At 37.9% G+C, this 10,808-nt stretch overlaps 1 protein-coding gene across 1 annotated transcript; it reads left to right on the forward strand.

Annotated features, from left to right (window-relative positions):
• The first annotated feature begins 7,508 nt into the window (after window positions 1-7,508).
• Window positions 7,509-7,946, forward strand: LOC138907495 (uncharacterized). Its single transcript, XM_070198094.1, has one exon. The coding sequence runs from the start codon at window positions 7,509-7,511 to the stop codon at window positions 7,944-7,946; it is 438 nt and encodes a 145-aa protein (XP_070054195.1).
• Window positions 7,947-10,808: the final 2,862 nt, after the last annotated feature.

The raw sequence follows: 10,808 nt of genomic DNA on the forward strand, positions 1-10,808 counted from the left end.
TCATGATATGTAGAGTAGATATCCTCACCTTTTTGGCATTTCGGGTATGACTCTAAACTCAATCGAGGAAGAACGTTTGTTTAAGAGGGGGGAGAAAGTAATGGCCCGTCCGGTCATTTTGTATATTTTATCCTTGATCCCCTATTTTATGTTCCTCGTATGTGTATTAGATGTTTGGTGATTTGTAGGATGGTTAGGATTGGTTTCGGGAAGGTTATGGAGTGAAATGAGACACTTAGTCTCATTTTGGAAGTTAAGTTGTAAGAGTTGACCAAGGTTTGACTTTTAAGTCGTATTTTAATGGGTTTTTTTGTATGGTGATTTTGGACTTAGGCATGTTTCCAGAGAGGTTCCTAGGTGGATTGGGCTCTAATTGTCAAAAGTTAGAAATTTAAAGGTCTGGAAAGTTCATAAGTTTGATCGGGAGTTGACCCTGAGGCTATCAAGTTCGGATTATTGTTAAGGAAATTTGTATAGGTCCATTTTATCATTTGAAACTTGTGTGCATAGTTTGGATTGATTCCGTATTGGTTAGGCTTGAATCATACGCTTGGTTTGGAGTTGGAAGTTCATGAACTTAAGAGATGGATCTTGATCTATGATTCTTGGTTTTGTCTTTCATTTCAGTGTTTTGATCCTTTGGATAGGTTTGGGAAGGTATTAGGACTTGTTGGTGTGATTGGACGGGGTCCTCGGAGCCTTGGTGTGTTTCAGAAGAATTTTAGAACATTTTGAAGTTGGATGGCAGTCTGGTTCTGGTGTTTCTGCACCTGTCAAGTGTGGTCCGCAGAAGTGATGTTGGCTAGGAAGGTAAAAATCCACATCAACGGAGGATTTAGTGCATAAGCGAAGGTACATTAGCAAAGCTTGTTGCGTAGAAGCGGGACTTGGTGCGCAAAAGAGAAAGGTAGGGATTTTAAGGGAGCTTGCATGTGAGAGCATGTTTTTGCAGAAGCGACATTTTGGCTGCAGGAGCGATAATCGCCAGGCAAAACATTTTTAATCAAGGGTTTGGCTTTTTTTATCATATTTTGATGTTGGAAGCTTGGATTGGGGCAATGTTTGAGACGATTTTCACCCACTTAGATTTGGTAAGTGTTCTTAACTTGGATTTGATTATTATTTGTGATTCTATCATTGATTTTGGCTTTTGGTTGATGAAATTTATGGGAGAATGTTGGGGTATTGTAAAAACTTTTGGAGAATGATTAATTGAGATTTGAACCCTAATTTGTAGTCGGTTTTGGATGAAACCTGTATATTTGGACTCATACTAGAATGGGTGTTCGAAATTTGTGAGTTTGTATGGTTCTGAGGTGCGGACCCGAGTTGACTTTTGGTTAAATATTAGTATTTATGTAAAGATTCAAGCTTTATTGTTTGGGGGTTTTCCTATGGCCTTATTTCATGTTATGAAGTTGTTTTTGGCTAGATTCGAGTCATTCGGAGGTTGATTCGAGTGGGAAGGCATTTTTGGAGTATTAATTTGGCTTGTTTGAGGTAAGTATGTTGCCTAAACTTGATTAAGGCACTAGTTGCCTGAATTATTGATTTTGGCTATGTGCTAAGGGTGGCATACATGCGAGGGCTTGAGCCCATGTGCGTGCACCAGGTTTTATTCATGTTCGGGGTAGTTTTTAGGCTATATTATGCCTTGCTTCGAATATTTTTTATTCTTACTATCATGCTTTATGTAACACCCCAGAAAATTTTGAAGAACTTAAGTGTAAAGCCCGGTAAAATTTACAAAGAAAATAATGTTTAATGGTGTCGGACTAGGCTTACGTGTTTGAGGATTATAGAAATTCTTCGCGGCGAGCTTGCGAGCAGCGGCTCGGACCTTTTCGGTTGGACAATACACGGGAAAGTAAAGAAAAATTTTTGGCGGAAAAGTGCATTTCTGCGGTCCATTATACGACCGCAGAATCACTTTGCGGACCGCATAATGGCCGCAGAGTGAGGCAGTTAATTGGGTCAGTTGGAAGCAATTATGCGGCCGACTATGCGACCGCATAACTGTTATGCAGTATACTACGCGACCGCATAACTGTTATGCGGACCGCATAGTGACCGCAGACTCAGGCAGATTTTTGGTCATTTTGGACACCAATTATGCGACCTATATGCGGTCCGCATAACCTGTTCCGGAGCTTAATTTTTGGGTTCTTAAAACCCGACCCTACTTCGTTAAATATACGCAAAGGGTCATTTTTTAGCAAATATTCTGATGTTTTAGAGAGAAGGGAGAGTGTTTTAGAGAGAGAGAGAGAGAAAACCCTAGGCTAATTATTCATCAAGTCTTGCTCAAATCTTGGAAGATTAACAAGGAAAACACACAAGTTCTTCATCTAAGAGGTAAGGTTCCATACCCTAGTTTTCAATTTCGAATTTGGATAGAAGATGGTTGATTAGGAGTATGATTCATGGGTATGAGAGTATTATTTATACATGCATGTACCAATAAGTATTGTGGGAAGATTGTTGAACTTAAATAAGTAAGGATTGGGTTGTGGAGTGAAGAAAATCTTGTTGAAGAACCTTGTGGTTAAATTTGCACACCTAGTGTTTGATAAAATGCTCAAATGAGCCGAGACCATGAATATCTTCCTAATTATGGTTCAATTTTGTTATGTCTCAAAATAAATTGGGATTGCTAGAATTTCCAAAACGTTGTAGTATTTTAAGGAAAGCTCAATTGAGGTATGTTGGCTAAACTTTCTCTCTTGGAATTGAATTCCATAATGTTTCAGTGAGTTTCAAAGTATGGGTTGCGTATTAAAATGTGGTGGCTTGAATCGTATTTCAAATGAAAGCTAGTATGCCAAATTGTGTGAGAAACTCTCAATATTCTTAAGACTCTTAATTGCTCATATGTGTACCTAAAGTCTTGATTGGGAATGTCTTATTATTGATAACCTATAAAGATATTTGGAAGTGAAATCAGTGAATTGGGGATATAAAGTGTGGCCAACGTGCCAATAGTGAAAGGTATACTTGTGGCCAATGGTGCCGATGTAATGAAATAATGTGAGAAAGATTATGAAATGAGCTTTGACTCAACTATTCCAAAATTCATTTCGACAATATAATTGGCTAAAAGTTTATGAACTCAATTGATGCCCATATGTGGCTGTTTTAGCTAATGTTATGCTTTGTAAGTAATTTTCAATTTGCTTTGCATTCTTACATATTCGTGAGTGGAAATTGTGTATGATTTTAATTTGTGCTTCGATTGCCAATCATTTTACTCCATTTATTGGAAAGAAATCGATTATGTGCCTTCATTACTAATGAACTTAAAATTGTGATTTCCGGAATATTCTACTTGTTGATAATTATGATGATGATCTATGAAAGGGAATAAATGAAAGTGTAAAATATAAAATACGGCCTTTGCGCCATGAATAAAGAATCATATGTATGGCCAAGAGAGCCAATGAAATAATAATATTGTAAGTGGTTGAAAGTACGGATTAGGTGGTATGTGATGTGAAAGGCTATGAGATGTACGTATTTGTACTTTTGTTTCCAATGTGTTATGAAACCCTATGGATGGTCTTTGAAATGCATAGGTATATTTTGTTATGAAACCCTATGGACGGTCTATGAAACGCATAGGTATATTGTGTTATGAAACCCTATGGACGGTCTATGAAACGCATAGGTACATTATGATATGTAATACCGTGGACGGTCTATGAACGCATAGGTACATTATGATATGAAATCCTGTGGACGGTCTATGAACGCATAGGTACATTATGATATGTAATCCTGTGGACGGTCTATGAAACACATAGGTACATTGTGTTATGAAATCCATTGTGATATGAAATCCTGTAGACAGTCTATCAAACGCATAGGTGCATTGTGTATAAGAGGTATAGATGTACGGTATGAATAAATACTATGGACGGTCTATGAAACGCATAAGTGTATAATATGATATGTGAACACTATGGACGGTCTATGAAACGCATAAGTGTATAATATGATATGTGAACACTAAGGACGGTCTAATGAGACACATGATTAATACAGACAATAGGTTCCCTTTTGTTGTCCTTGTTTGTACAGGTTGTTTCAATTACATTATATTATGTGTTCCACGTATAGATCATATGAGCATTCTATTTTGAAAGAGGATTTCTAGCTATATATACTAGTGCTATTCGACAGTACTAACGTCCCTTTTACCGGGGGAGCTACATCTTTAATGGATGCAGGTGGTTCTACAACATGTGGCATTGATCAGTGATAGCAATACACTCCTTTCAGCCGATTTGGTGAGCCGCACTTCATTTCGGGGTCATGTATCTTTTGTTTCTTATGTACTTTGTGGTTGAGGTATAGCTGGGGCCTTGTTGCCGGCATTCCCATATTACTTTTCAGTTGTACTTAGAGGCTCCGTAGACAGGTTGTGGGTGGTATTTGATGTTGGGAATTTGATTAGAATTGTTGGTGTTTGGCAACATATTTTTCATTAAATCTATAAACTCGTACTATTCTCATACTATTTTGGAAATATTGAATGATGTTGTTAATGGGAATGAAATGGAAGCGGTTAATGAAATCTCTTCAGTATTTTATTAACGGAGTACATCTCCTTTTTATTCACGAATGAATTTGGGTAGAATGAAATTTAACAGGCTTGCTCAGAAGGGTTCACTCGGTTGAGCGCCGGTCGCGCTCCTCGATTTTGGGGCATGACACTTTACATGTTGTACGAATACCTGGCATTGTGAATCATGTTAGAGATTATGTGTAGGTTAATCTCCTATTCAAACCTAATAATTTCTATTTTGAGGCGTATCCGCCTAATCTGAGCCGTAATTGTACACTTCGCACATGCATACATTTTAGCATGTTATTTTATCATTCTAGGAGTACCTGATTTTATATCCATTGACTATATATATGTATTATTGTACATGCTTTTTGTGTTCTGGACTGGTTTGGTATTCTTGTATATGCTTTCTGTGTTCTACACTGGTTTGACAACACCCGAGTTTTCCGTGCGGGTTGAGTTGATTGTGGCATCTGAGTTGTTCGTGCGGTTGTTATGGTTTGTGAGTTGTCCGTATAGCGTGTGGATTAGGATCCATCCCCTAGGGTCATCATCTAATGTTTCTTCTCGATGACGTACACGCGGCTGTGGAAAACTAATCAGTGTTTGGTTTTTGTATATTTTTTCTACATAAAAATTCCTTAGGTGTATACATAATTTTACTACATATCTCATCTATATGGTGCCTCTGTACTTGTATATATTTCTCACTTTGCATAACTTGGAATCTCTTTCCATTTCTACTACTGATAGTATTTTTCAGACAATACTTTTATATTATTAGACTTGTACACCTATTGTAGGGCTCTTGACTCTGATACCAGTTCTGGGGGCGTATTGTATCAACGCAGTCGTTATTTATGATATTTTGTCTTTTAGACTTGTACTATCTCGTATATCATTATCTTGAATTATTATTATTATGCTTGGCTTGCCTAGCAAGTGAATTAGGCACCATCACGGCCGGATGGTGGTTTTGGGTCGTGACACTTTACATCTTAATTAATACTCGCTTAGAAGATGCTGAAAATTTTCTCTCATTGTAAACCTAGCAATCATCTCTTGGTGGAAAAGGTATATTTTTTATAAGTTATAAATATAGTTTTTCAAGAGAAGGACTAGTTAATGGGGTTAGAGGTGGATCTAGCGTTCTGACACTAGGTCCAACTGAACCCATAACTTACGATGTAGAGCATAAATTTATTAGAATTACAACAAATAGTATATATGAACCCATAATTTTAAAAATATAATGGGTTTAATGGTAAGAACCTTAAGGACTGCATCCCTAGAGTTCAAATTGGACGTCAACCCAATCCATAGCAATAAGAGAATTGATGAATGACAGGTGGATGCTCGTCGAATTGACACGTGGAAGTGAAGACAAATAAGATAAGAGTCAGCAAATAGCTGGCACAGGTTACGAACATGTGACCGGTGCTGAGTAAGTTTCGAAGGCGCTGGAGTCGGGGACGGAGAATCGAAAAGAAGATATCAGTTGGAAAAGACAGCATTCAATGAGCGGTTGTTACAAAAGATCTTTGCATTTATACTCAACCGTTATGCATCCATCATTAGGGGTTCTATTCATATTAAAGAAGAGCTTGATATGGGGATCTTATCTCCCTGAATTGAACTATAAATAGAAGCATTTAAATTCGTTGGAGGACATGATTTCTTTCTGCTCAATACATTGTTCTTATTCTTACTTTTAGAGAAGCTCATTTCATAATCAGGCTTGTATTTCCTTTAAGTTTCTTTAATTAATTTATTTCTGTTAATTGTTATTTTATTATTGAATTAAATTAATTCACATATCTATAAACCCTGATACAAATTCAACTGTACAATTTTACAGGTAAACAGTTTGGCACCCACCATGGAGAATAGACAATTGTATAATTACTTTGATCTATTCATCGGTTGCTAATGCATTTTGACGCTTTTCTTTAGTCAATTAATGTGAACAACTCTTTCAATATTGGGACAAACAACGAGTGTGAGGATATGTTCCAACGTGATGATTCAACCAGTGAAATTCACAACAACGGAGATGAGACAACTCCAGTTCACGAAGAACAAAATTCTCGGCAGTTGAGAAGTCCAACTCCTGATGATATGGATGATGAACCTGTTGTTGAAACGGTGAATGTTTTGAGAGCACGGCAAAGGAAAATCATGAACCATCTCTCAAGACAAGACCAGATAATGACGGAGCTCCAGCAAGCACTTTCTGTTGCCTCCAATAATTTCAATGGAGGAGTTCGAGCCCCTCCCAACGTGCCTACGAATCAAAAGAGCACAAACAACTAGTAGCGTTGCTTCGAGGGAGAAGTTCAAATTTAATCAAAATTAAACAGGTGGTGTAGGTAGTAGATCTGGGAATGACAACAACACAAATGATCCCTTCAAAATCCAGATCATGAGCTAATGAAGGAAATGAATGATTGGATGGATCAAAATGCTAAAGAATTCCTTGCTCGGATGGATCAGATCTCGGGAGCATCACCAGTATTGAAGGGGCCAGATTCAAAGAAGTATACGCAATCACCGTTCAAACCAAGTGCGGCCCCGGATTTGATTCAAAAAAGATTCAAGATGCCTGATATTCCAAAGTATGATGGAACTTCGGATCCACAAGAGCATATCATAACTTTTACTATGCTTGTAAGGGAAATGATTTGGCCCCACATGAGATTGAATATGTCATGTTGAAAACATTTGGCGAAACCCTAACAAAGGGTGCTCTAACATGGTACTCTCTTTTATTTGATCATTCAATTGCCTTTCTTGAAATTCTTGCAGATTCCTTATTAAAGAACCACATGGTTGGAGTAGCAGGGCTTTGCAGGAGAAAGAACCATCGAGGTCCTGAGATACAGCATATCCCCGGTTGTTAGATTACAACTTCAATATTAGTTTGGTAGAATTGGTTTCAGCTATGAGAAACATCAAGGAAACAAGATTTATGAAACCAATTTGGTCAGATCCTGGTCAAAGGGATCCCGGTATATGGTGTGAATTCCACGGAACGCACGGCTGCATGACTGGGGACTGCCAGCATCTTCATGAAGAGGTTGCAGCATTGTTGAATAATGGTCATCTTAGAGAATTTCTGAGTGACTGGACCAAGAACAATTATGCGAGGAATCGAGATGCTACGGAACCAGCCAAACCGCCCGCAGGGTCACCCTGTTTAACAATAAACATAATTTTTGGTGCAGTTAAAGTAAATGGGGTGATGTTTTCGGCAGCAAAGAAGACAAAGATATCACTAACTCATGGAAAGAGAGATCGAGAAAAATCAGGAGATGATGGAATTACCTTCACGGAAGAAGACGCTGATGGCCTTATTTTATCGCACAATGACGCTCTGTAATATCGCTTAATGTTTTGAATTTTAAAATTAAACGTGTGTTGGTTGAGCTAGGTAGTTTAGCCAATATCATCCAGTTAAGGGTTTTGGAACAAGCAAAGTTAACCGAAAACATAGTTTCGAAAATAATGCTTCTAGCCAACCTAATGAGTGTAACAACTCGAGGGGAGATTTTACTACCCATACATATCGAAGGTGTAATGAAGACCACTTTGTTCGAGGTGGTGGATGGTGATATGGGATACATTATGTTCCTTGGTAGGCCATGGATACATGAAATGAAGGTCGTGCTATCGACTTATCATCAATTGCTAAAGTTCCCTACACCAGATGGGATAAAGAAGATAAGAGGTGATCAACCTGCTGCGAGGAAAATGAATGCAGTCACATTATCCAGCAGCAAAGTGGAAGAATGAGCAAAGAGCAAATACAGGAACCGATGTCTACTACCGTTCTATATCTGATAGAAGGTATAGCAAAAGAGGAGACATCAGATCATTATTAGGTTCCTAGATCCTTTCAGGTAGTAGAAGAAGCAGATGCCACAAATTTGGCCGCAGAGGAGCTGGAACAAATTGTTTTGTTCACAGAATTCCTTGATAAAAAGGTTTGCCTGGGAATGTGATTGATTCCCGAACTCATGCTTAAAATTATTGAATTTTTAAAATCTAACTTTAATTGCTTCGCATGGTCTCGTTCTGATATGATAGGTATTCCACTAGATGTGGTTGTCCACAAGTTAAGTTTGGACCCTAATTTCCTGTCAGTGAAGCAAAAGAAACGGCCAATAGCAAAAGTCAGGAACATGTTTGTTAAAGAGGAGGTAACCGAGTTGCTAAATATAGGTTCAATTCCTGAAGTGAATTATCCTAATTTGTTAGCTAACGCAATGTTTGTTCCTAAAAAGAATAATAAGTTTAGAATTTGTATAGATTATAAAGATTCAAATAAGGCATGACTTATAGATTCTTCCTCGTTGCCAAATATTTACCAAATGATCAATGCTACGGTCGAGCATGAATTGATGAGTTTTCTGAAGCGTATTTCGGGTATAATAAAATTAGGATGCACCCGGAGGATCAAGAAAAACCTCATTCATCACAAAATTTGGCACTTATTGCTATAATATGATGCCTTTTGCGCTTAAGAATGTCGGATCCACTTACAAACGCTCGTTAATAAGATGTTTGAACATCAAATTGGTAAAACTATGGAAGTAAATATTGATGACATGTTAGTTAAGTCTCTTATTGTAGGAAGTCATTTGACTCATTTACAACAGATGTTTGATATTTTGAGAAAATACAATATGAAGCTCAACCCTGAAAAATACGCTTTTGGATTTGGGTCCGGGAAGTTTCTTTTCTTCTTGGTTTCTCAAGGAGGAATTGAAGTGAATCCCGAAAAGATTAAGGCCATAGAAGATATCTATGGCCAACTGACAACTGTAAAGGAGGTGCAAAGGTTGACTGGCAGGTTGGCAATCCTTAGCAGATTCATATCGAAGTCATCGGAAAAATGTCATTATCTCTTTTCACTTTTGAAAAAGAAGAATGATTTTTGGTGGACTCCGGAATGCCAGCAAGCGTTAAGACCTAAAAAGGTACTTGTCCATTCCTCTGCTAATGTCACAAAAGGAGGATGAACAATTATTAATTTATTTAGCAGTTTTGGAAGTTGCGGTGAGTGAAGGCCTGGTCCGAGGAAAAGAAGGTACGCAATTTCTTGTTTATTATATTACTAAGATACTATCGGGAGTGGAGACACGTTATCCTCAACTAGAAAAATTGGCTTTAGCTCTCGTGTCGCCTCTCGAAAGCTTAGACCTTACTTTCAATGTCAGCCAATAGCCGTTGTGACGACTTTTCCCTTGAGGAATGTCCTTCATAAGCCTGAATTATCGGGTCGATTGGCTGGATGAGCAGTGAAAATTAGTGAATTTGATATAGTATATAAACCTTGGACTGCTATTAAGTCATAAATTTTTGCCTACTTTGTGGCTGATATTAGTCCGGGAATGATGCCTTTAGCTGCTAAAAAGGTATTTCTGGTATCGGGAAATATTTCTGAAGTTTGGACCTTATTTATGGATGGAGCTTCCAACGTAAAAGGGTCTGGTCTTGGGATAGTACTAATTACTCCTTCCGAAGAAACTCTGAGATGGGCTATTAGAACTATTTCTTAGACTAAGAATGAAGTCGAGTATTAAGCTCTGGTTGCAGGACTCCAATTAGCCTAGGGACTAGGCTCCGAGGTAATTGAAATAAAGTGCATCTCCAACTAGTAGTGAACTAGATATACGAAATCTCTGACACAAAAGAAGAGTGTATGCAGCAATATTTGAATAAAGTTTAAGTTTTACTTTCCCGGTTCAGGGAGTGGTTGGTAATTCACATCCCAAGGAAAGAGGACGTGGAGACAAATGCATTGGCCAATCTAGGGTCATCCACAAAAATGAAAGGAGTTGATTCTGGTGCAGTTTTTTAGCTGTTACATTCAGTCCTGAACGTGGATGGGTATTGCAAAGTTAACTCGACCAACATAATCTAGGATTGGAGAAACGAGTTTATAGAATATTTAAGGCATGGTAAATTTCCTGAAGATTCTAAAGCCTCTCGGGCGCTACGAACTAAAGTTGATTATTATCACCTTGTTGATGTTCAACTACACCAAAGATATTTTCAAGGACCATAGGCTCGATATTTAGGAAAATCAAAAGCTGATTGTCTGATGAGAGAATTTCATGAAGGGGTTTGTAGAAATTATTTCGAGGCGGACTCATTTGTCCTTAAATTGATAAGGCCTGGTACTATTTTCCCCGGATGGAATAAGACGCGAAGGAATTTGTAAAAAAATGTGATAAGT

This window comes from Nicotiana tomentosiformis, chromosome 3, assembly GCF_000390325.3.
Source record: "Nicotiana tomentosiformis chromosome 3, ASM39032v3, whole genome shotgun sequence".
Taxonomy (NCBI): Eukaryota; Viridiplantae; Streptophyta; class Magnoliopsida; order Solanales; family Solanaceae; genus Nicotiana; species Nicotiana tomentosiformis.